The sequence below is a fragment of the Triticum urartu genome, chromosome 7 (assembly GCF_003073215.2).
Source record: "Triticum urartu cultivar G1812 chromosome 7, Tu2.1, whole genome shotgun sequence".
NCBI lineage: Eukaryota > Viridiplantae > Streptophyta > Magnoliopsida > Poales > Poaceae > Triticum > Triticum urartu.
Window position 1 is genome coordinate 121,125,729 of NC_053028.1, and position 25,845 is coordinate 121,151,573.

Below are 25,845 nucleotides of genomic sequence, written 5' to 3' on the forward strand. Positions count from 1 at the left end.
CCGCCTGAGGCATTCATATAGAGTCATATCTTGTTCTAAGTATCGAGTTGTAATTCATGAGTTGTAAGTAAATAAAAGTGTGATGATCATCATTATTAGAGCATTATCCCTGTGAGGAAAGGATGATGGAGACAATGATTCCCCCACAAGTCGGGATGAGACTCCGGACTAAAAAAAAGAGGCCATAAAAAAGGAGAAAAGGCCCAAATAAAAAAATGAGAGAAAAAGAGAGAAGGTACAATGCTACTATCCTTTTACCAAACTTGTGCTTCAAAGTAGCACCATGATCTTCATGATAGAGAGTCTCCTATGTTATCACTTTCATATACTAGTGGGAATTTTTCATTATAGAACTTGGCATGTATATTCCAATGATAGGCTTCCTCAAAATGCCCTAGGTCTTCATGAGCAAGCAAGTTGGATGCACACCCACTTAGTTTCTTTTTGAGCTTTCATATACTTATAGCTCTAGTGCATCCGTTGCATGGCAATCCCTACTCATTCACATTGATATCTATTGATGGGCATCTCCATAGCCCGTTGATACGCCTAGTTGATGTGAGACAATCTTCTCCCTTTTTGTCTTTTCCACAACCACCATTCTATTCCACCTATAGTGATATGTCCATGGCTCACGCTCATGTATTGCGTGAAGATTAAAAAAGTTTGAGAACATTAAAAGTATGAAACAATTGCTTGGCTTGTCATCGGGGTTGTGCATGATTTGAATACTTTGTGTGGTGAAGATGGAGCATAGCCAGACTATATGATTTTGTAGGGATAACTTTCTTTGGCCATGTTATTTTGAGAAGACATAATTGCTTAGTTAGTATGCTTGAAGTATTATTATTTCTATGTCAATATTAAACTTTTGTCTTGAATCTTTCGGATCTGAATATTCCTGCCACAATTAAGAAGAATTACATTGAAATTATGCCTAGTAGCATTCCACATCAAAAATTCTGTTTTTATCATTTACCTACTCGAGGACGAGCAGGAATTAAGCTTGGGGATGCTGGATACGTCTCCAACGTATCTATAATTTTTGATTGCTCCGTGCTATATTATCTTCTGTTTTGGACATTATTGGGCTTTATTATTCAGTTTTATATTATTTTTGGGACTAACCTATTAACTGGAGGCCCAGCCCAGAATTGTTGTTTTTTTGCCTATTTTAGGGTTCCGAAGAAAAGGAATATCAAACGGTGTCCAAACGGAATGAAACCTTCAGGACGTGATTTTTGGAACGAACAAGATCCAGGAGACTTGGCCCCTATGTCAAGCAACCAACAGGGAAGCCACGAGGTAGGGGCGCGCCTACCCCCCCCCCCCCCCCCCCCCCCCCCCCCCCCCCCCCCCCCCCCCCCCCCAGGTGCGCCCTCCACCCTCGTGGGCCCCCTGTTGCTCCACCGACGTACTCCTTCCTCCTATATATACCTACGTACCCCCAAACGATCAAATACGGAGCCAAAACCCTAATTCCACTGCTGTAACTTTATGTATCCACGAGATCCCATCTTGGGGCCTATTGCGGAGCTCCGCCAGAGGGGGCATCGATCACAGAGGGCTTCTACATCAACACCATAGCCCTTCCGATGAAGTGTGAGTAGTTTACCTCAGACCTTTGGGTCCATAGTTATTAGCTAGATGGCTTCTTCTCTCTTTTTGGATCCCAATACAAAGTTCTCCCCCTCTCTTGTGGAGATCTATTCGATGTAATCTTCTTTTGCGGTGTGTTTGTTGAGACTAATGAATTGTGGGTTTATGATCAAGTTTATCTATGAACAATATTTGAATCTTCTCTGAATTCTTTTATGTATGATTGGTTATCTTTGCAAGTCTCTTCGAATTATCAGTTTGGTTTGGCCTACTGGATTGATCTTTCTTGCAATGGGAGAAGTGCTTAGCTTTGGGGTCAATCTTGCGGTGTCCTTTCCCAGTGACAGTAGGGGCAGCAAGGCACGTATTGTATTGTTGCCATCGAGGATAACAAGATGGGGTTTTTATCATATTGCATGAATTTATCCCTCTACATCATGTCATCTTGCTTAAGGCGTTACTCTGTTCTTATGAACTTAATACTCTAGATGCATGCTAGATAGCGGTCGATGTGTGGAGTAATAGTAGTAGATGCAGGCAAGAGTCGGTCTACTTGTCTTGGACGTGATACCTATATACATGATCATACCTAGATATTCTCATAACTATGCTCAATTCTGTCAATTGCTCAACAGTAATTTATTCACCCATCGTAAAATACTTTTGCTCTTGCACTACGGGAAACAACTAATTTGCCGTCAGTAGGCAGCTTTGTCGTCAGCTTTTCGTCGGGCAAGACGGCAAAGAAAGGGTTTGCCGTCATCAATAGACGGCAAAGAAAAACTGACGGTAAAATATACTTTGCCATCTATGGAAAAAAACATAGACGGCGAAGAGCTCACTTTGCCGTCTGCAATAAAAAACACTGACAGCAAACATGTTTGCCGTCTACATTTTTTATTACAGACGGCAAAATATACACTTTGCCATCTGTAATAAGAAATTACACACGGCAAAGATCTTTGCCGTCTGTGTTTTTTATTGCAAACGGCAAAGTATGCTCTTTGCCGTCTGTAATAAAAATCATAGACGGCAAAGAAGAAGCACATCACGCGGATCGATCCCACGGATCGATGACGTGTCAGCCCATCCAAAACCCACCAGCCCCACCTACCCATCCTGACACACGCACTACCTAGCCAGGCCCACCCACCCACTAACCCACACCCCACCCCACCCACCCACGCACACTACACACCACACACCCACTACACGTCCCACCCCACCCACCCACGCACACTACACACCACACAACACATCTAGCACACATCCATGGCCGGCGCAGGCGAGCAGGGAGGTAGCGGCCCCGCCTCTACTCGCCACCGGCGTGGCTGGCTCCGCCTCCAGTCGCTTCCGGTCCAACCGGCCCCTCCATCGCCCGTCGGCTCCGCTGTGCCGGCCCGGTGCCCGTCCAGCGCGGTCGGCCCCGCCTCCAGTCGCCTCCGGCGCGCCGGCCTGTCACCCATCGCCTCCACTGTGCCGGCCGTGTGCCCCGTCGCCCAGGCGCGGTCGGCCCGTCTCCCCTTGCCTCCGCCGCGCCGGCCTCCCGTCGCCACCTCCACTAGAAGCGTCCGTCCGCGTCCGCCGCCCTCGACCACGGACTCCCACCGGCCGGCCACCGGCCGGCCACCATACACCGCGGCCTGAGCTCTTCTCCCTTTCCTCATTTATTTCCCTCTCACACAAAGTTCTCTCTTCCGCAGGAGCTGGCCATGGAGGTCCTTCACGCTGCCGCCGCCCGAGCTCCTAACGTCGCGCATGACCCTGCAGATCTGGTCGAGGTCGAGCAGCCATCGCCGGATCTGATGCCCATGACCCCGCCGGACCTCCCTGCCTCGCCATGTCAGCACCGCCGCACCCAGCCACACCGCCGGCCCTGCCTTGCCCAAGAGAAGACGAAGACTCGATTGCTGTTTTACAATTTTTTGTAAGGTTCTTCTTGCAAGAAAGAAGGACTCATTTATTGTTTTTCTATGTGGAGGTCCTTCATGTAAAGTGTAACCATCGCATATGTATAAGCACTTAAGCAGTTCCTTGTTCCTATGTTTCCTTCACCGCGTACGTTTCTTTAGTCCACATGTGCATTGTGTATGGATATTGTGTACAGATTAGATTTTTTTATTAAAAAAAATCTTTGCTTTGCCGTCTGGGCATACAAGAAAGACAGCAAAGACATAGCATAACTGACAGCAAAGTACTTGACGCGACCGCTCCGTCTGTTGGCATATTTTGCCGTCTAGCTAGTCTGCTGACGGCAAACCATATTGACAGACGACAAACTCTTTGCCGTCATCCCGACAAACAGTAGACGGCAAAGTGTTCTTTGCCGATTTATCTTTGCCGTCTGACCTTGCCATCTGCTTCCTGACAGCAAAGTCTTTGCCGTCTGGAATTAGGTCTTTGCCGTCTGTGATCCACAGACGGCGAATTACCTGTTTCCTGTAGTGTTGAGAGAAGCCACTAGTGAAACCTATGGCCCCGGGGTTTATCTTCATCATATTAATCTTCCAACACTTAGTTATTTCCTTTGCTTTTTACTTTGCTTTTATTTTACTTTGCATCTTTATCATAAAAATACCAAAAAATATTATCTTATCATATCTATCAGATCTTACTCTCGTAAGTGACCGTGTAGGGATTGACAACCCCTTATCGTGTTGGTTGCGAGGATTTATTTGTTTGTGTAGGTGCGAGGGACTCGCGCGTAGCCTCCTACTGGATTGATACCTTGGTTCTCAAAAACCGAGGGAGATACTTACGCTACTTTGTTGCATCACCCTCTCCTCTTCAAGGGAAAACCAACGCAGTGCTCAAGAGGTAGCACAAAGTCATGTTTATTATTATTCATTTCATCAAATAACTCTCTTTGAGATTTGGCAACTTGTTCTAATTGAGTTTGAACCATAGAAGCATGCTTTCCAACACATCTAACATCATTTGAGATTCTAAATAATAAGTCACTCAAGCAAGCAATCATATCAGAATTGTATTTCAATTGTTTCATAACATTTGCATTGAAGTGATCGTGTTTTCTAATGTAGTTTTCAAACTCATAAAGGCATTGACTAGGGTGCATATTGTGAGGATTTTCATTATCATTGAACTTCATTAGAGAATTTACCTCTACCACCTTAGGCAATGGTGGTGTATTAAGCCCATGTATTTCTACAATAGGACGTAAATTTTTAACATCCTCAGCTTCAATACCTTTTTCCTACATAGATTTCTTTGCCTCTTGCATATCTTCAGGACTGAGATATAATATACCCCTCTTCTTCAGAGTGGGTTTAGGCGGTGGTTCAGGAAGAGTCCAATCATCAAAAAAATTCAATATGTTATTCAATAATTCTTCAGCTTGCCCAACAGTTCATTCCCTGAAAATACAACCAGCACAACTATCTAGGAAATCCCTAGAAGCATCGGTTAGTCCATTATAGAAGATATCAAGTATTTCATTCTTCTTAAGAGGATGATTAGGCAAAGCATTAAGTAACTGGAAAAGCCCCCCCCCCAATATTGTGGGAGAATCTCTTCTTTAGTTTGAACAAAGTTAAATATTTCCTGTATAGCAGCTTGTTTCTTGTGAGCAGGGAACTATTTTTCAGAGAAGTAATAAATCATATCCTGGGGACTACGCACACAACCAGGAGCAAGAGTATTGTACCAAGCTTTAGCATCACCCTTTAATGAGAAAGGAAATAATTTGAGAATAAAGTAATAGCGAGTTTTCTCATCATGAGTAAAAAGGGTGGCTATGTCATTCAACTTAGTAAGATGTGCCACAACAGTTTCAGTTTCATAACCATGGAAATGATCAGATTCAACCAAAGTAATTAACTCTGGGTCGACAGAGAATTCATAATCCTTATCATCAATAAAGATAGGTGAAGTAGCAAACTTATGATCATATTTCATTCTAGCATTCAGAGATTTTTCTTTATACTTGCATAGTAATTTCTCTAGATTATCTCTATCCTTACAAGCAAGAATATCTCTAGTTGTCTCCTCATTCATAACAAAACCTTCTGGGACCTTAGGAAATTCATATCTAGGAAGGCTAATTCTAGCAGGTGTTTCAGGAGATTCAGTTTCAAGCTCATCATCAGATTCAACAACATCATGTTGTATTACTCTAGCAATTTGTTTATCATGAAATTCACCAAGTGGCACATCATCATTATCAAGCAAGGTACTAGCATCATCATAAGCATTATCCATAGCAGAAGTAGCATCATCAATAACTTGAGACATATCAGAATTGATAGCATGTGGTGGTGTTGCAAGTTTACTTATAACAGAAGGTGAATCTAAAGCAGAACTGGATGGCAGTTCCTTACCTCCCCTCGTCTTTGAGGGGAAAATCTTAGTCTTAGCATCCTTCAGATTCTTCATAGTGATAAATTGATAATAATACCAAGTGACTCAACAAATATAGCTATGCTCCCTGACAACGGCGCTAGAAAAAGGTCTTGATAACCCGCAAGTATAGGGGATCGCAACAGTTTTCGAGGGTAGAGTATTCAACCCAAATTTATAGATTCGACACAAGGGGAGCCAAAGAATATTTGAAGGTATTAGCAGTTGAGTTGTCAATTCAACCACACCTGGAGATTAATTATCTGTGGCAACATGATTGGTAGCAAAGTAATATGATACTTTTGATAATAGTGATAGCAGTAACAGTAACGATAACAGTGATAGCAGTAGTTTTGTAATGAGTGCAACAGTGACGATAGCAGTAGTAACTTAGCAAGAACAATATAGGATAAATTTGTAGGCATTGGATCGGTGACTTGTTGGGTGATATTCATCATGAGACAGTTATAACCTAGGACGATATGGCACTAGCTCCAGTTCATCAATACAATGTAGGCATGTATTCCGTAAATAGTCATACGTGCTTATGGAAAGAACTTGCCTGACATCTTTTGTCCTACCCTCCCGTGGCAGCGGGGTCCTATTGGAAACTAAGGGATATTCAGGCCTCCTTTTAATATAGAACCGAAACAAAGCATTAACACACGATGAATACATGAACTCTTCAAACTACGGTCATCACCGGGAGTGGTCCCAACTATTGTCACTTCGGGGTTGCCGGATCATCACACTGATACGTCTCCAACGTATCTATAATTTTTGATTGCTCCATGCTATATTATCTACTGTTTTGGGCATTATGGGCTTTATTATCCACTTTAATATTATTTTTGGGACTAACCTATTAACCGGAGGCCCAGCCCAGAATTGTTGTTTTTGCCTGTTTTAGGGTTTCGAAGAAAAGGAATATCAAACAGAGTCCAAACGGAATGAAACCTTCGGGAATATGATTTTCTCAACGAATAAGACCAGAGAGACTTGGACCCTACGTCAAGAAAATAAACAGGAGGCCATGAGGTAGGGGGCGTGCCTGCCTACCCTAGGCGCGCCCTCCACCCTCGTGGGGCCCCTGTTGCTCCACCGACGTACTCCTTCCTCCTATATATATCCACGTACCCCCAAACGATCATATACGGAGCCAAAACCCTAATTCCATCGCCGTAACTTTCTGTATCCATGAGATCCCATCTTGGGGCCTATTCTGGAGCTCCGCCGGAGGGGGCATCGATCACGGAAGGCTTCTACATCAACACCATAGCCTCTCCGATGAAGTGTGAGTGGTTCACCTCAAACCTACGGGTCCATAGTTAGTAGCTAGATGGCTTCTTCTCTCTTTTTGGATCTCAATACAACGTTCTCCCCCTCTCTTGTGGAGAACTATTCGATGTAATCTTCTTTTTGTGGTGTGTTTATTGAGACCGATGAATTGTGGGTTTATGATCATGTCTATCTATGAATAATATTTGAATCTTTGAATTCTTTTATGTATGATTGGTTATCTTTGCAAGTCTCTTCGAATTATCAGTTTGGTTTGGCCTACTAGATTGATCTTTCTTGCAATGGGAGACGTGCTTAGCTTTGGGTTCAATCTTGCGGTGTCCTTTCCCGGTGACAGTAAGGGCAGCAAGGCACGTATTGTATTGTTGCCATCAAGGATAACAAGATAGAATTTTCTTCATATTGCATGAGTCTATCCCTCTACATCATGTCATCTTGCTTAAGGTGTTACTCTATTTTTAACTTAATACTCTAGATGCATGCTGGATAGCAGTCGATGAGTGGAGTAATAGTAGTAGATGCAGGCAGGAGTCAGTCTACTTGTCTTGGATGTGATGCCTATATACATTATCATACCTAGATATTCTCATAACTATGCTTAATTCTGTCAATTGCTCAACAGTAATTTGCTCACCCACCGTAGAATACTTATGCTCTTGAGAGAAGCCACTAGTGAAACCTATAGCCCCCGGGTCTATCTTTATCATATTGATCTCCTACTACTTAGTTATTTACTTTGCTATTTACTTTGCCTTTATTTTACTTTGCATCTTTTATCATAAAAATACCAAAAATATTATCTTATCATATCTATCATATCTCACTCTCGTAAGTGGCCTTATAGGGATTGACAACCCCTATTTGTGTTGGTTGCGAGGATTTATTTGTTTTGTGCGGGTACGAGGGACTCGCGCGTAGCCTCCTACTGGATTGATACCTTGGTTCTCAAAAACTGAGGGAAATACTTACGCTACTTTGCTGCATCATCCCTTCCTCTTCGGGGAAAACCAACGCAGTGCTCAAGAGGTAGCAAGAAGGATTTCTGGCGCCGTTGCCAGGGAGGTCTACACAAAAGTCAACATACCAAGTACCCATGACATACCCTTATCTCCTGCATTACATTATTTGCCATTTGCCTCTCGTTTTCCTCTCCCCCCACTTCACCCTTGTCGTTTTATTCGCCCTCTCTCTTTATCCTCCCTCTCTATTTGCCTCTTTTTGCCCGCTTGCTTTCTGTTTGCTTGTGTGTTAGTTTGTTTGCTTGTCGTTATGGCTAGTCCCCTATCTTCTCCGTTGTCTCCCGAGAATGAAATTCTAAATTTTAAGCAAAGAGAGGGAGAAAATCTAAAAGATGCTTGGTATAGAATTTGCAATGCTCAAAATAGATCTACTAGGAAGCAATCCACTTCCGTTCTCCTTCGAAATTTTTATAGGCATTACTCCTTGGCACCGTTATGTTCTTGATAATTATCGGAGGGAACTTTTTGGGTATCCATACTTTTGATTCTTATAATGCTATGTTAGATTTATTTGGCTCACCCCCTCTCTTGGTTAATGGAACTATATTAACTTTGGAGCATGTAATGCAAAGGCTTGAAATTATTGAAAATAAGGTTGCTACCGTAGAATTAATTGAAATTTTGGATAAAAAGATCCACAGCCGAATCTCTCAATATGGATCTAAAGTAGGAGTTACTTTGAAAGATATTAAAGAAAAGGAACCCATAGTTATTGAGAAAATAAATCACGATTCCGTTAGGATCGATAAACTTGAGAATATTATTACTAAATTGGAACCACTTTTTCTTCCGTAAAGAACACTCCAAGTCCTTCCACTAAAGTTGCCAAGCTTATGTACGTTCCTAAAAATAAGGGTGAATCCGCTAGTAAGGATGCAGATCTCAAATCTATAAGTATTCATCCCAATCTTTTTGCTATCATTAAGGAACCATTTGTTATGAATGAATTTTTCGATCTTGTGCCTAAAAGTTTGATAATTAATAAAAGGAAAGAAATTCCTAAAGATGGTAGATGCCTCATTGAAGAATTTCCTACCAAAGATGGCAATACCTAGATCTATTATTGCTTGTTATGCCTAGCTAGGGGCGTTAAACGATAGCGCTTGTTGGGAGACAACCCAATTTTATTTTTATTCCTTGCTTTTTGCTCCTGTTTAATAATAAATAATTTATCTAGCCTCTGTTTTGGTTGTGTTTTTTGTGTTTAATTAGTGTTTGTGCCAAGTAGAACCGTTGGGAAGACTTGGGGAAAGTCTTGTTGAACTTGCTGTAAAAAATAGAAACTTTAGCGCTCACGAGAACTACTGCAATTTTTATTTGGAAAGTGCTATTTAGTTAAATTTTTTTGCAGATGATTAATAGATAAATTCCTCACGTCCAGCAATTTATTTTAGAATTTTTGGGGTTCCAGATCTTGCGCTAGCTACAGATTACTACAGACTGTTCTGTTTTTGACAGATTCTGTTTTTCGTGTGTTGTTTGCTTATTTTTATGAATCTATCGCTAGTAAAATAGTTTATAAACCATAGAGAAGTTGGAATACAGTAGGTATAACACCAATATAAATAAATAATGAGTTCATTACAGTACCTTGAAGTGGACTTTTGTTTTCTTTTGCTAACGGAGCTCACGAGATTTTCTACTTCAAGTTTTGTGTTGTGAAGTTTTCAAGTTTTGGGTAAAGATTTGATGGATTATGGAACAAGGAGTGGAAAGAGCCTAATCTTGGGGATTCCCATGGCACCCCCAAGATAATCTAAGGATAGCTAAAAGCCAAAGCTTGGGGATGCCCCGGAAGGCATCCCCTCTTTCGTCTACTTCTATCGGTAACTTTACTTGGAGCTATATTTTTATTCGCCACATGATATGTGTTTTGCTTGGAGCGTATTGTATTATTTGAATATTTATTTGTTAGTTTACCACAATCATCCTTGCTGTACACACCTTTTGAGAGAGCCATACATGATTTAGAATTTGTTAGAATACTCTATGTGCTTCGCTTATATCTTTTGAGTTATATAATTTTGCTCTAGTACTTCACTTATATCTTTTAGAGCCCGGTGGTGGATTTGTTTTATAGAAACTATTGATCTCTCATGCTTCACTTAGATTATTTTGAGAGTCTTAAAATAGCATGGTAATTTGCTTACAATCCTAATATGCTTGGTATACAAGATTAATAATAAAAACTTTCTTATGAGTGGGTTGAATACTATGATAAGTTTGATACTTGATAATTGTTTTGAGATATAAAGATGGTGATATTAAAGTTGTGCTAGTTGAGTAGTTGTGAATTTGAGAAATACTTGTGTTGAAGTTTGTGATTCCCGTAGCATGCACGTATGGTGAACCGTTATGTGATGAAGTCGGAGCATGATTTATTTTTTGATTGCCTTCCTTATGAGTGGCGGTCGGGGACGAGCGATGGTCTTTTCCTACCAATCTATCCCCCTAGGAGCATGCGCGTAATACTTTGATTTGATAACTTGTATATTTTTGCAATAAGTATATGAGTTCTTTATGACTAATGTTGAGTCCATGGATTATACGCACTCTCACCCTTCCACCTTTGCTAGCCTCTCTAATACCGCGCACCTTTCGCCGGTATACACCCACCATATACCTTCCTCAAAATAGCCACCATACCTACCTATTATGGCATTTTCATAGCCATTCGAGATATATTGCCGTGCAACTTTCCACCGTTCCGTTTATTATGACACACTCAATCACTGTCATATTGCTTAGCATGATCATGTAGTTGACATCGTATTTGTGGCAAATCCACCATTCATAATTCTTTCATACATGTCACTCATGAGTCATTGCATATCCCGGTACACCGCCGGAGGCATTCATATAGAGTCATATTTTGTTCTAAGTATCGAGTTGTAATTGTTGAGTTGTAAGAAAAATATAAGTGTGATGATCATCATTATTAGAGCATTGTCCCAGTGAGGAAAGGATGATGGAGACTATGATTCCCTCACAAGTCGGGATGAGAATCCGGACGAAAAATAAAAAAAGAGAGAAATAAAAGAGGCCATAAAAAAGATAAAAGGCCCAAATAAAAAATGAGAGAAAAAGAGAGAAGGGACAATGTTACTATCCTTTTACCACACTTGTGCTTGAAAGTAGCACCATGATCTTCATAGTAGAGAGTCTCTCATGTTATCACTTTCATATACTAGTGGGAATCTTTCATTATATAACTTGGCTTGTATATTCCAATGATGGGCTTCCTCAAATTGCCCTAGGTCTTCATGAGCAAGCAAGTTGGATGCACACCCACTTAGTTTCTTTTTGATCTTTCATATACTTATAGCTCTAGTGCATCCGTTGCATGGCAATCCCTACTCACTCACATTGATATCTATTGATGGGCATCTCCATAGCCCGTTGATACGCCTAGTTGATGTGAGACTATCTTCTCCCTTTTTTGTCTTCTCCACAACCACCACTCTATTCCACCTATAGTGCTATATCCATGGCTCACGCTCATGTATTGCGTGAAAATTGAAAAAGTTTTGAGAATGTCAAAAGTATGAAACAATTGCTTGGCTTGTCATCGGGGTTGTGCATGATTTAAATTTTTTGTGTGGTGAAGATAGAGCATAGCCAGATTATATGATTTTGTAGGGATAACTTTATTTAGCCATGTTATTTTGAGAAGACATAATTGCTTTGTTAGTATGCTTGAAGTATTATTATTTTTATGTCAATATGAACTTTTGTCTTGAATCTTTCGGATCTGAATATTCATACCACAATTAAGAAGAATTACATTAAAATTATGCCAAGTAGCACTCCGCATCAAAAATTCTGTTTTTATCATTTACCTACTCGAGGACGAGCAGGAATTAAGCTTGGGGATGCATGATACGTCTCCAACGTATCTATAATTTTTGATTGCTCCATGCTATATTATCTATTGTTTTGGACATTATTGGGCTTTATTATCCACTTTTATATTATTTTTGGGACTAACCTATTAACCGGAGGCCCAGCCCAGAATTGTTGTTTTTTGCCTGTTTTAGGGTTTCGAAGAAAAGGAATATCAAACGGAGTCCAAACGAAATGAAGCCTTCGGGAATGTGATTTTCTCAACGAATAAGACCAGAGAGACTTGGACCCTACGTCAAGAAAAGAAACAGGAGGCCACGAGGTAGGGGCGCGCCTACCTACCCTAGGCGCGCCCTCCCCCTCGTGGGCCCCCTGTTGCTCCACCGACGTACTCCTTCCTCCTATATATATCCACATACCCCCAAACGATCAGATATGGAGCCAAAACCCTAATTCCACCGCCGTAACTTTCTGTATCCACGAGACCATCTAGGGGCCTGTTCCGGAGCTCCGCCGGAGGGGGCATCGATCACGGAGGGCTTCTACATCAACACCACAGCCTCTCCGATGAAGTGTGAGTAGTTTACCTTAGACCTACGGGTCCATAATTAGTAGCTAGATGGCTTCTTCTCTCTTTTTGGATCTCAATACAACGTTCTCCCCCTCTCTTGTGGAGAACTATTCGATGTAATCTTGTTTTTCCGGTGTGTTTGTTGAGACCGATGAATTGTGGATTTATGATCAAGTCTATCTATGAATAATATTTGAATCTTTGAATTCTTTTATGTATGATTGGTTATCTTTGCATGTCTCTTTGAATTATCAGCTTGGTTTGGCCTACTAGATTGATCTTTCTTGCAATGGGAGACGTGCTTAGCTTTGGGTTCAATCTTGCGGTGTCATTTCCCAGTGACAGTAAGGGCAGCAAGGCACGTATTGTAATGTTGCCATCGAGGATAAAGATGGGGTTTTCTTCATATTGCATGAGTCTATCCCTCTACATCATGTCATGTTGCTTAAGGCGTTACTCTGTTTTTAACTTAATACTCTAGATGCATGCTGGATAGCGGTCGATGAGTGGAGTAATAGCAGTAGATGCAGGCAGGAGTCGGTCTACTTGTCTCGGACGTGATGCCTATGTACATGATCATACCTAGATATTCTTATAACTATGCTCAATTCTTTCAATTGCTCAACAGTAATTTGTTCACCCACCGTAGAATACTTATGCTGTCGAGAGAAGCCACTAGTGAAACCTATGGCCCCCGGGTCTATCTTTATCATATTGATCTCCTACTACTTAGTTATTTCCTTTGCTATTTACTTTGCCTTTATTTTACTTTGCATCTTTTATCATAAAAATACCAAAACTATTAACTTATCATATCTATCAGATCTCACTCTCGTAAGTGGCCTTATAGGGATTGACAACCCCTATCTGCGTTGGTTGCGAGGATTTATTTGTTTTGTGCAGGTACGAGGGACTCGCGCATAGCCTCCTACTGGATTGATACCTTGGTTCTCAAAAACTGAGGGAAATACTTACGCTACTTTGCTGCATCATCCCTTCCTCTTCGGAGAAAACCAACGCAATGCTTAAGAGGTAGCACACACGTAGTAGGTGACTATAACTTACAAGATCGGATCTAGAACATGGAAATAATGGTGATAACATGAACGGTTCAGATCTGAAATCATGGCACCCGGGCCCAAAGTGACAAGAAATAAGCATGGCAAAGTCATTGCAACATCAATCTTACAACATAGTGGATACTAGGGATCAAGCCATAACAAAACTCACTTGATTATATGATGAATATCATCCAACTCCTCACAGACCAGCGAGCCTATGAAGGAATTACTCACTCCCGGTGGGGAGCATCGTGCAATTGGTGACGGAGAAGGGTTGGTGATGACGAAGAACGAAGATCCCCCTCTCCAGAGCCCCAAACGAACTCCGAATCTGGCCTCTCGATGAAGAACAGGAGGTGACGACGGCTCCGTCTCGTGGATCACGATAATTCTTTCTCCCTGATTTTTTTCTAGAAAAATAGGATTTTATAGCGGCGGTTTCAGGGTCTGCGGGGCCACCAGGTGGGGACAACCCACCTGGGCGTGCCAGGAGGGGGCGCCCCCTAGTGCCCACCCAGGTGCCCCCCTCCAGTGGGTATTGCCTCCAGAAATTCTTGTTTATTGTATAAAAGTTCCCCGCAAAGTTTTGTTCCATTCCGAGAACTTTTATTTCTGCACAAAAACAATACCATGGTAGTTCTGCTGAAAACGGCGTCAGTCCGGGGTTATTTTCATTCAAATCATGCAAGTTAGAGTCCAAAACAAGAGGAAAAGCGTTAGGAAAAGTAGATACATTGGAGACATATCAGATACCCATTTACATGGGACAACAAATGGGAGGACGCTGAGAACATCCATGTGAGACTGGGTAGAGCCACATGTAAGGCCGCGTTCATGCAGTTGTTTCCACCAACAGAAGTGCAACACATTATGACTGAGGAATCAGACCACAAAGCTCTTGTAGTCAAAGTCTTGTCGGCACTGGCCACAGGCACTAGGTGAGCGTAACGGCCTTTTGTCTATGAAGCATTGTGGGCAAAACATGCAGAGTACGATGAGATGGTGGCCAGTGCATGGGGTGCAGCCCATGCGGCCAATCTGGAGGAGGCGGAGATGGGTGCTGCATGCAGTATGCTGGAGCACTTGTCCCGAGCCATGCATGTATGGAGCAGAGACGTCTTTGGGTCTATTAAGCGGCATATTAGCCATCTTAAAGGGAAATTAGCGGATGCAAAGGACAGAGCTGCTCATACGGGATACCTCCAGGAGATTAAGGACATAGAAGACCAATTGCATGAGCTATATGAACGGGGAGAAATATATTACAGGCAGTGGTCAAGGGTAGACTGGCTACAGCATGGGGATCAGAATACTTAGTATTTTCAGAACAGAGCCTCTGTCACACAGGAAACGTAAAAATATTGTTAAGGCTTTATGTAGAGAGGATGGGTCCGAGTGCACTGATGATGATGGTATGCATACTATGGCAGCAAATTTGTATGCTCATTTGTTCACTTCAGAGGGCTCCCAGGAAGGGCACAAATTACTGTGACATATCGACCAGGTGGTTACTGCGGAGATGAATTGTCGCCTCACGGCTCCTTTCACTAATGAGGAAATAGAGAAAGCTTTGTTTCAGATGGGTCCAACCAAAGCACCAGGACCGGTGGTTTCCCGATGATGTTTTATCAACGACGTTGTTGGTAAAGGAAGATGCATGTGTGGCCAGTCGTGATTTTCTGGCAGGGGGGGTGGAGCCAAATGGTTTCAATGACACTATTATTGTCATGATCCTGAAGGTGAACTCACCGGCGTTACTCACACAATTTCATCATATAAGTCTATGCAATGTCCTATACAAAATAGCAGCCAAGACTTTGGTGAACAAACTTAAAGTGGTGCTGCCGTCTTTCATCTCGGAAGAGCAGAGTGCCTTTGTTTCCATGAGGCTAATCACAGACAATGTATTAGTGGCATATGAGTGTGTACATGCCATCAGGAAAAGGAAGAGGAAGAAACCACTTTGTGTAATTAAATTAGATATGATGAAGCGTACAACAGGGTCGAGTGGGTTTTTCTTGAACAAGTGATGGATAAATTTGGATTCTCTGCTCACTGGATGGAGATGGTCATGAGGTGTGTCACGACGGTGAGCTTCTCAGTTAAATTAGATGGGGCACTTTCACATAGGTTTCTGCCATCTAGAGGACTACGACAAGGGGACCCGCTATCTCCATATTTGTTTCTTTTTTGTGTGGAGGGTTTTTCAGCGTTGTTAAAAAATGCCCAGTTGGAAAATAACATCAAAGGTGTATAGTCTTCTTGGAGGGGTCCCAATCCAACTTTCAATCTTTATGGACTATTTTGCGGGTCTATGAGGTGGCGTCGTGGCAGAGAGTGAATTTGCAGAAATCATCCATATTCTTTGGGAAGGGAAGCACTGATGAGGACAAAGAAACGCTCAAGCAGGCTATTGGCATGTCATCGGAGGCGTTGAGCGAGGGGTACTTGGGTTTACCCATGATTGTGGGGAAATCCAAAGATGGAACTTTCAAGTATGTGCGTGAAAGTGCTAGGGGAAAGGTAGCAGGATGGAAGGGACAAGGACTATCCAAGACTGCGAGAGAGGTACTTATTAAGTTGGGACTCCAATCTACTCCGACCTTCACTATGAGTTGTTTTCAACTCACAAAGAAAATGTGCTGGAACTTGTCTTCTATTTCCTCAAACTTCTGGTGGGGTGAGATAATGGTGAAAAAAAGGTTCACTGGATTGCGTGGGACAAGAGGAAACATGAAGGTGGTCTTGGATTCCAAGATCCAGAGGCGTTCAACCAAGCTCTGTTGGCAAAACAAGCATGGCGGATCCTGCAAGTCCCTTCATCGCTATGTGCAAGGGTTCTCAAGGCCAGGTATATCGCCGAGGGGTCCATTATTCATGCTACCTGTCCCAGGAGAGGGTCCTTCACGTTCAGAAGCATATTGCATGGTCGAAACTTGTTATTGGATGGGCTTATTTGGCGCATAGGGGATGTCTCCCAAATCCGAATCCATCATGACTATTGGATCCCTCGGAAGGGTAGTCTAAGGCCACTGGGACACATTTACATACATGGGACCGAATTTGTGACTTGATGAATTCACATGGTATGTCCTGGGATCTAGTGAAGGTACATGACATGTTCCCACTAGATGAAGCTCATGAAATTTTGCAGATTCACGTGCGAGGGTCGCTGGTTGAGGACTTTCTGGCATGGAATTACACAAAAAACGGCGTTTTCACTGTCAAGCCAGCATATCATCTTCGCGTGGCACAAAAACGGCTAAAGTCTGGCCGCCTGGAGTTCTCATCTTTTGTAACGCCCTCGATGCGGCTATATCTCCCACGTGTCGAAGCACGACTTAGAGGCATAACCGCATTGAAAGCAATGTCGCAAGTGAGGTAATCTTCACACAACCCATGTAATACATAAGGGAAAGAGATACATAGTTGGCTTACAATCGCCACTTCACACAATACATGAATAAAGCATTACATCAACCAGATACAATCAAGGTCCGACTACGGAACCAAAATTAAAGAAGACTACCCCACATGCTACACAGATCCCCGATCGTCCCAACTGGGCTCCACTATTGATCAACTGAAACGAAACAACACAATGAACGAGATCTTCATCGAGCTCCTCCTTGAGCTCGGTTGCGTCACCTGCACGAATTCATCGGCACCTGCAAACTGGTTTTGGAAGTATCTGTGAGTCACGGGGACTCAGCAATCTCACACCCTCGCGATCAAGACTATTTAAGCTTATGGGTAAGGTAAAAGGTATGAGGTAGAGCTGCAGCAAGTGACTAGCATATTTGGTGGCTAACATACACAAATAAGAGCGAGAAGAGAAGGCAAAAGCACGGTCGAACAACTATGATCAAGAAGTGATCCTAAAACAATCTACGTCAAACATAACTCCAACACTGTGTTCACTTCCCGGACCCCGCCGAGAAGAGACCATCATGGTTACACACGCGGTTGATGTATTTTAATTAAGGTCAACTTCAGGTTTTCTACAACCGGACATTAACAAATTCCCATCTGCCCATAACCGCGGGCACGGCTTTCGAAAGTTCAAATCCCTGTAGGGGTGTCCCAACTTAGCCCATCACAAGCTCTCACGGTCAACGAAGGATATTCCTTCTCCCAAGACAATCCGACCAGGCTCGACATCCCGGTTACAAGACATCCTCGACAATGGTAAAACAAGTCCAGCAAAGCCACCCAGATGTGCCGACAAATCCCGATAGGAGCTGCACATATCTCGTCCTCAGGGCACACCGGATGAGCAAGACGTCGGGTGGGCTAGCCCAGAGTTGCCCCTGGTAGCTCCGGACATCGCTTAGTTTGGACCAACACTTAGACAAGCACTGGCCCGGGGGTTAAAATAAAGATGACCCTTGAGCTGGCCTAACCCAAGGGAAAAAGAGGCTAGGTGGCGAATGGTAAAACCAATGTTGGGCCTTGCTGGAGGAGTTTTATTCAAGGCGAACTGTCAAGGGGTTCCCATTATAACCCAACTGTGTAAGGAACGCAAAATCCGGGAACATAACACCGATATGACGGAAACTAGGGCGGCAAGAGTGGAACAAAACACCAGGCATAAGGCCGAGCCTTCCACCCTTTACCCAGTATATAGATGCATTAATTAAATAAGAGATATTGTGATATCCCAACAAAATATCCATGTTCCAAACATGGAATAAGCTCCAAACTTCACCTGCAACTAACAACGCTATAAGAGGGGCTGAGCAAAGCGGTAACATAGCCAAACAATGGTTTGCTAGGACAAGGTGGTTAGAGGCTTGGCTTAACAATATGGGAGGCATGATAAGTGAGTGGTAGGTATCGCAGCATGAGCATAGCAAAAGAGCGAGCAACTAGCAAGCAAAGATAGAAGTAATTTCGAGGGTATGGTCATCTTGCCTGAAATCCTGCAAGGAAGAAGAACGAGTCCATGAAGAAGACAAACGAACGTAGTCGAATGGATCCTCACAAACGCGACGTTATCGGAACCAACCCGAAGAAGCAACACCGGAAATACGCACACAACATAGTAAACAACCAACACATGAACATGGCATGATATGCGGGACGCGGTATGCGGTGCATATGCATGATTAGGAAAGGAATTATTGAACCTGGCCTCAACTTGGAAATCCAAGAGTGCCACTGGATAGAGGAGATGATTTCGGTCAAAATCGATATAAAGATCACCGGAATCGGATGCACGGTTTGGAAATGGCAAGCAAAACAAATATGGCACCGGTCTGCGATAAACAGCAAGTAGCCAACTAAATGCATCAAGATAAATATGCTACAGCACTCAAACATGGCAACAAAATACATGGCAGGGATCCACTCATGATACTTGACAAAAGATGAACATTGAGCTACGGCTAATTCACTCATTAACAGGTTCAAACAAGCATGGCAAAAGTGCAAATGATAACAGGTTTCAGACTTAGTGAAATTAACAGCAAGTCTGGAATTTATCATCATCAGGAAGCAATGTTTAGAGCATGATAACTACATGCTACAGGAAGATATCATGGCAAAGTAAGGCATGGCATGAAGCTACTCAAATCACATAACAAAAGTCTCTTAGTGACCATGAGCCAAAAGGGATCAGAAAATACAATTGCAAGCATGTGAACATAGCAAAAACATAAACATATTCAGACTTCGTGAAAAACTGGAGTATGCAAACAGATTAACAAGTAGGCATGTTTACAAGTTCGATGCACTCACTACAAAGCATGGAATGACAAACTAAGCATACACCCATCAAGAAGACATGGCATAGAAGCTAGACATGGCAAGAACAACAACATAGCATGCACGAATCAACAACCATAAGCTCGGCAAAAATGCTAAACATGTTAACAATCTGCCAGGAACATATTATAGGAAAATTAGAGCTCGATTGACTCAAGCTAGGGTGCTCCATAAATGCAAACAAATACATGGATGGATAGAGCACCACAATATAAACAAAACATCCTTACTGATCATGCCCAAAAGATGCACGGATCACTAGGAATCAACATGAACATATGACATAAAAATAAGGACAGGGTAAGGACTTAGTGAAATTCTAAGTCCCTGAAATCAGCATCATTGAGTAAGCTACTTTGCATGCTTGTGCTAGTCACCATAAAGATCACAAAAATACATGGCATACACCCCTGTAAAGATGGCATGGCATTCTACAAAACACATGTAGAGCTCAGGATCATAGCATGCACATATTAATCATGGCAAAAATGACAAAAGTGCATTTGCTGAAACCGATCTGACATAATCATCACATAGCCCTCTTCCAACGACATTTCAGGCATCAAGATAAGCTCAAATGAAAATGATGCAATGATATGAAATGATGTACTCGTCGAGACGAACATTTTGATATGCTACACGCACGAATCGGAGCAACAGTTGATGAGTTATGACATGATGAAGATGCCTAAAAATTACTGGGACTTGGCAGAAAAATGACCTCCGAAAAGTCAACGCGGGATGAGATGGAGCGGGACGAGGAGATCCGGGTTCGCGAGACGGTGTGTTTGGATCGGGGGACGGGTGGATCTCATCCACCCCGACCCGATCCGGCGAGGAGGCGGCGCCGGCGAGCTAGGACGCCGGCGATGGAGGAGATCCGGCGGCGAGCTCGTGCCGCGGCGGCGAGGCGAAGGAGCGGGCGAGGCGGAGCATCTCGGCGACGGCGGCGTTGCGCGGTGGCGGCGGAGCAAGGCGCGGCGGCGGAGTAGCAGCGGCGCGGCGACGGAGATCCGGTGACGCGGAAACCGGGGCGGCGGGCGACGAGCGGCGGAGACGGCGGAGTCCGGCGATGCTCCGGTGACGGAGGCGGCGTCTGACGGGCGGCGCGGCATCTCAGGCACCCGGGCGGTGCGGTCGGCGAGATCCGGGCCGGGCGGGCCGGGCGGGCCGTGCCTGGGCCCGCAGGGCCGCGGCGGCGGAGGTGAGAGAGAGGAGCCGGCAGGATGAGGTGGCGAGGCGTGATTGGAGGTGGGAGGCGGCGGTGATGACGTGCCGCGACGTGATTCGCCGGAGTGAGGTGGCGGCTGGATGCGTTCGGCGGGCGCGGACATGTCCGGCGGCGGTGAGGAGGGATTTTAAGGTTTTCGTCCGTGAATTTCGGGAGGGGAACACATATATATAGGTAAAGGGAGCTAGGAGAGTCCAAATGAGGTGCGGTTTGCGGCCACGCAATCGTGATCGAACGCTCTAGATGATGGAACATGTTTAGGTGGGTTTTGGGCCACTTTGGAAGGGTGTTGGATTGCAACACACACGAGGCTTTTTCGGTCCCTCGGTTAACCGTTGGAGTATCAAACGAAGTCCAAATGGAACGAAACTTGACAGGCGGTCTACCGGTAGTAAACCAAGGCCGCATGACAAGTCTCGGTCCAATCCGAAAATGTTTAACACCCGCACACGAAAAGAGGTAGAAAGGGACACCGGGTGACATAGGAGCGCCGGATTGCAAAACGGACAACGGAGAAAAAGCTCGGATGCATGAGACGAACATGTATGCAAATGAAATGCACATGATGACATGATATGAGATGCATGACACGCAAGCAATGACAAGGCAACCACAGCGAATAATTGGAAGACACCTGGCACATCGGTCTTGGGGCGTTACATCTTTGGTACAGAATCATAAGGCGTGGCTCAACCTTTGGGATACAGTGGCACCGGGTAGGGTCAAGACCCACATGTGGCGGCTTGTTCACAATGGGATCGCGGTCGGTTTGGAACTCCACAGGAGGAAGATCAAATCCAGAGTATTTTGTGTTGCATGTTGGCGCGAGGAGACCAAGTTTCATAGGTTTTAGGGCTGCCATCACTCATTAAAATTCTGGAAAGTTTTGCACTCGGAATTAGGAGTACCGGTGGTGATCCCGCCGGAGTCCGTGAGCTCCCTGGGTGCTCTTTCAAAGTGGCTCATGGCCTGGTCTGAGGCTTCAGACGACGCGGGTGCAGCCATGGTCCAAGGCCTCTATGCTTTGTGGTTGGCTCGGAACAATGCTCGGGATGGAAAAAGGATTGAGGAGGCGTCGAACACTATTGCGACAGTCGAAAGGTTGATGGAGAAGTGGCAGGCGGTTCATGGAAGAACGAGCAAGATGCCCAAACCTGTACCAGTTGAGAGGTGGAAGCCATGGGATGAAGGGTGGGTGAAGGTAAACGTAGATGGAAGGGATGGGCCGGAGTGGTTTTCAGAAACCACGAAGGAGCCTTCCTAGGAGGGGCCTGTCACTTCTTCCCAATGAGCCATGAACCAACACATATTGAGCTTCAAGCATGCAGGAAAGCGGTTCAACTGGGCAGATGAGGTAAATGCAATGGGTTTACACATAAAGATGGACCGCCTTGAAATTGTAAGCAAATTGCAGAGGAAAGAACCGGACGTGTCGACGCTGGGGCCTCTAATTAAAGAGGTGAAAAGCAATGCTGGAGACGCGCGACAGGTGGAAGGTGACGTGGGATAGAAGGACGGCAAATGGTGTTGCGCATGGACTAGCTAAAGAAGGGGTGTTGAATAATCTGTGTAAAGTTTGGTTGCAACAACCTCTGGATTGTATTCTGCACACTATTTCGGCAGAGAACCCTGCCTACTTTGAATAATTAGAGAGAGGGTGGTGAATTTCAAAAAAAAAATTGTTGGTGTGGTGGGAACAGCAGCCTGTGTCGAACAGATAATCAATCACCCTTGACCAAAACGCGTAGACAGTAACGTATTCTAGGACCTTGGCAGCATCAATGGAGATTTCTGCGCCCAGCAATGTACAGTGGACGTTTCTTTCGTTTGGGGGCAGGAGGGCGCAGCTAGGTCGCAACTTGCGAGTCCGCCAATTCCTGACTGGAATCTGCTGTTCTAACCGTTGTCAGTTGTCTTGCAGCCAAGTTCTATGCTTTACTTTTTTTTTGCGGGAGACTTTACTAATTAATCTGACTGACGACGACCTGGGCGGAATCTGCTGCTGATTGCTACTAGCCGCCGTTGGAATCTTTTGCCCAGTTCCATTTTTTGTGCTCTTCATTTTCACTCACTCGTGTTAAGTCATTGACTGACTTGGCGTTTCCGACTTGGAATGGCACACGCACAGGCACAGGGAAGTGATGCTGTGGTCTGCCTATCAAACATTGCGCATAAGCAACAGAAAGTGCTCTTTTAATCACGATTTTAATCTCGAGCTCACATCTTCCTCATGAACAATAAAATAAAAAACAGATTTTTTTTGGTGATAAACATTGATAAATGTTTTCACTGCATGCAAAAAATTGTGATGAAATGACATTAGTGAAAATGTGGGGCAAAAAACAAAATCGATGCTCCAAAATGCTTCCGACAATAATGTTTTAGAAGGATTGATTTTGTTTTCTTTTTGCCCACATTTCCATGAATGTCATTTCGTGACAAATTTTTTGCGTGCAATGAAAACATTCATCAATGCTTATCAACAAAAAATTCAGATTTTTTTTTAAAAAAATCAGAATTTTTGAAAAAATATTTATGATTTTTTTCGACTTTATTGTTTACGAGGAAGCATGTAAGCTCAGGGGCAAAAACTGCACGTCTGCTATTAACTAGCTCGCCAATGGCGGCTAGTGCTTTTATCAGTTAAAAAAACGATGGCGACCAACCAATCAACGGTGAAGCCCAACGGATATGCTGCTTAACAGACAAGAAATCATTCTCAGACCTACACAGCACACCAGAAGTTCCAGCGAGAAAGTGAGAATGGCGGCATCCGCTGCTGCTCTGTGTCTCTCCGTCCTGCTCCTCATCGCCGGCTGTTGTCGCTCCGACGTCAACTTCATCTACCAGGGCTTCCAGCGCGCGCCCAACCTGAGCCTGGACGGGTCGGCGTCGGTGCTGCGCGGCGGCGCGCTCCAGCTCACCAACGACAGCGAGCGCCTCGTCGGCCACGCCTTTTACGGCTCCCCCGTGGCCCTGGGCACGCTCGATGACAGCCAGAGCGGTGGCGGTCTCGCTGTCTCCTCATTCAGCACCGCCTTCGTCTTCGACATCGTGACCGTCGGCACCGGCGGCGGCCACGGCCTCGCCTTCGTGGTGGCCCCGTCCAGGGCGCTCCCCGGCGCGTCGCCCGAGATCTACCTCGGCGTCCTCGGGCCGAACACCAATGGAAAGGTCTCCAACCATGTGTTTGCCGTCGAGTTCGACACGGTCACGGACCTGGGGATGAATGAGACCAATGGCAACCACGTCGGCGTCGACGTCAACAGCCTCGTGTCTAATGTGTCGGAGCAGGCCGCGTACTACACCACCGGCGCCGACGGGGAGGACATGAAGGTGCCCATGAAGCTGGAGAGCGCACAGCAGATCCAGGCGTGGATAGACTACGACAGCGGTAGCAGTCTGCTCAACGTGACCGTCGCCCCAGTGTCCGTGACTGGCCGGCCGCAGCGGCCGCTCATATCAACAAAGCTTGATCTCCGATCGGTCTTCAAGGAGAACATGTACGTCGGCTTCTCCTCGGCGACGGGGAAGCTCGCGAGCTCGCACTACATCCTGGCATGGAGTTTCCGGACCAATGGGCTCGCCCAGCCCATCGATCTCCGGCGGCTGCCAAAGGTCCCCAGGCAGAGAACGCCGGCTCCCAAGGTCCTCATCATCAAATTCGCCGCGGTGGCTTGTGCGGGAACGATCACCTTGGTTGCCGCAGCGATGGTTACTGTGCTCTGGCTCCGGCGTAGAGCGGCGCTCGCCGACAAACTGGAGGACTGGGAGCTAGAAGTAGAACACCCCCAGAGGATTCCATACATAGAGCTCTACAAGGCGGCCAGGGGGTTCAAGGAGAGCGGGTTTCTTGGCTCGGGTGGATTCGGCCACGTGTACAAAGGCGTGCTCGGACGTCGTCGGTCCGGGTCCGGGTCCGGGCCCGGCGACGAGGTGGCCATCAAGCGGATTTCCAGCGGCACCAAGCAAGGGATGAGGGAGTTCGTCGCGGAGGTCTCGAGCCTGGGGCGGATGCGCCACCGCAACCTGGTGGAGCTGCGCGGGTGGTGCAAGCACGACCAGGACCTGCTCCTCGTCTACGAGTTCATGCCCAACGGCAGCCTCGACGCGCACCTGTTCGGCGGGGCGGGGCGGGGCGAGGTGCTCACGTGGGCTCAGCGGTTCGGCGTCATCCGGGGCGTGGCGCGCGGCCTGCTGTACCTGCACGAGGAGTGGGAGCACGTGGTGGTGCACCGCGACGTGAAGGCCAACAACGTGCTGCTCGGCGCCGACATGGGCGCGCGGCTGGGCGACTTCGGCCTGGCGCGCCTCTACGAGCACGGCGCGGCCCCGGGCACGACGCGCGTGGCCGGCACCCTGGGGTACATGGCCCCCGAGCTCACCGTCACCAGCCGCGCCACCACGGCCACCGACGTCTTCTCCTTCGGCGCGCTGCTCCTCGAGGTCGCGTGCGGCCGCCGGCCCGTCGAGCGGGGCGAGGCGGCGGACGTGATCTTGGTGCGCTGGGTCCGGGACTGCGGGCTAGACGGCGACCTGCTGCGGGCCGTGGACCCGAGGCTGGACGGGTGCTACGACGCCGCGGAGGCGAAGCTGGTGCTGTGGCTGGGCATGGTGTGTAGCCTGGGACGGCCTGAGGCCAGGCCCAGCATGAGGCAGGTCTGCCAGTTTCTCAACGGCGAGAAGGTGCTGCCGGAGGACTCGGCGCTCGTGTTCTCGGATCCCGACTCCTCCGTGTTCCTTGGGCCCGTGCTCTCCGCCATGACCTTGCCCTCCTCCTGTGGCACCATGTCGTTCGGCTCCCTGCATGGCGGTCGGTGAGCTAGGGAATATATTAGGGTTAATTAGATCGGTTTTGCTGAAACTCATCTATGGTCTCATTCACCTGCTGAACCGTTTGATTATCGGGCACGCAGAGATTCGTGCAACAACTGCTTTTTTTTTCTTGTCCACCACGTTGTTGTCAGAGTTATGGGCTTTCTGTTGCTGGGTTATGGACATATGGGCCTTTTTCTCTGGTCGTGTTTTTTCCCACCTACGAAGAGAGTATGGTTGTATTCATCAGCAGTTTGGAGGGAACTATGGTGGTATTATCAAAGA

General features: G+C 45.6%; 1 protein-coding gene across 1 annotated transcript; it reads left to right on the top strand.

Moving 5' to 3' along the window:
* The first annotated feature begins 23,508 nt into the window (after window positions 1-23,508).
* LOC125520626 (L-type lectin-domain containing receptor kinase SIT2-like) lies at window positions 23,509-25,566 on the top strand. The gene has a single exon (XM_048685589.1). The coding sequence runs from the start codon at window positions 23,509-23,511 to the stop codon at window positions 25,564-25,566; it is 2,058 nt and encodes a 685-aa protein (XP_048541546.1).
* The last annotated feature ends 279 nt before the right edge of the window (window positions 25,567-25,845 follow it).

Coding starts and splice junctions, on each gene's coding strand:
- LOC125520626 (XM_048685589.1), top strand. CDS start 23,509: ATGGCGGCATCCGCTGCTGCTCTGTGTCTCTCCGTCCTGCTCCTCATC.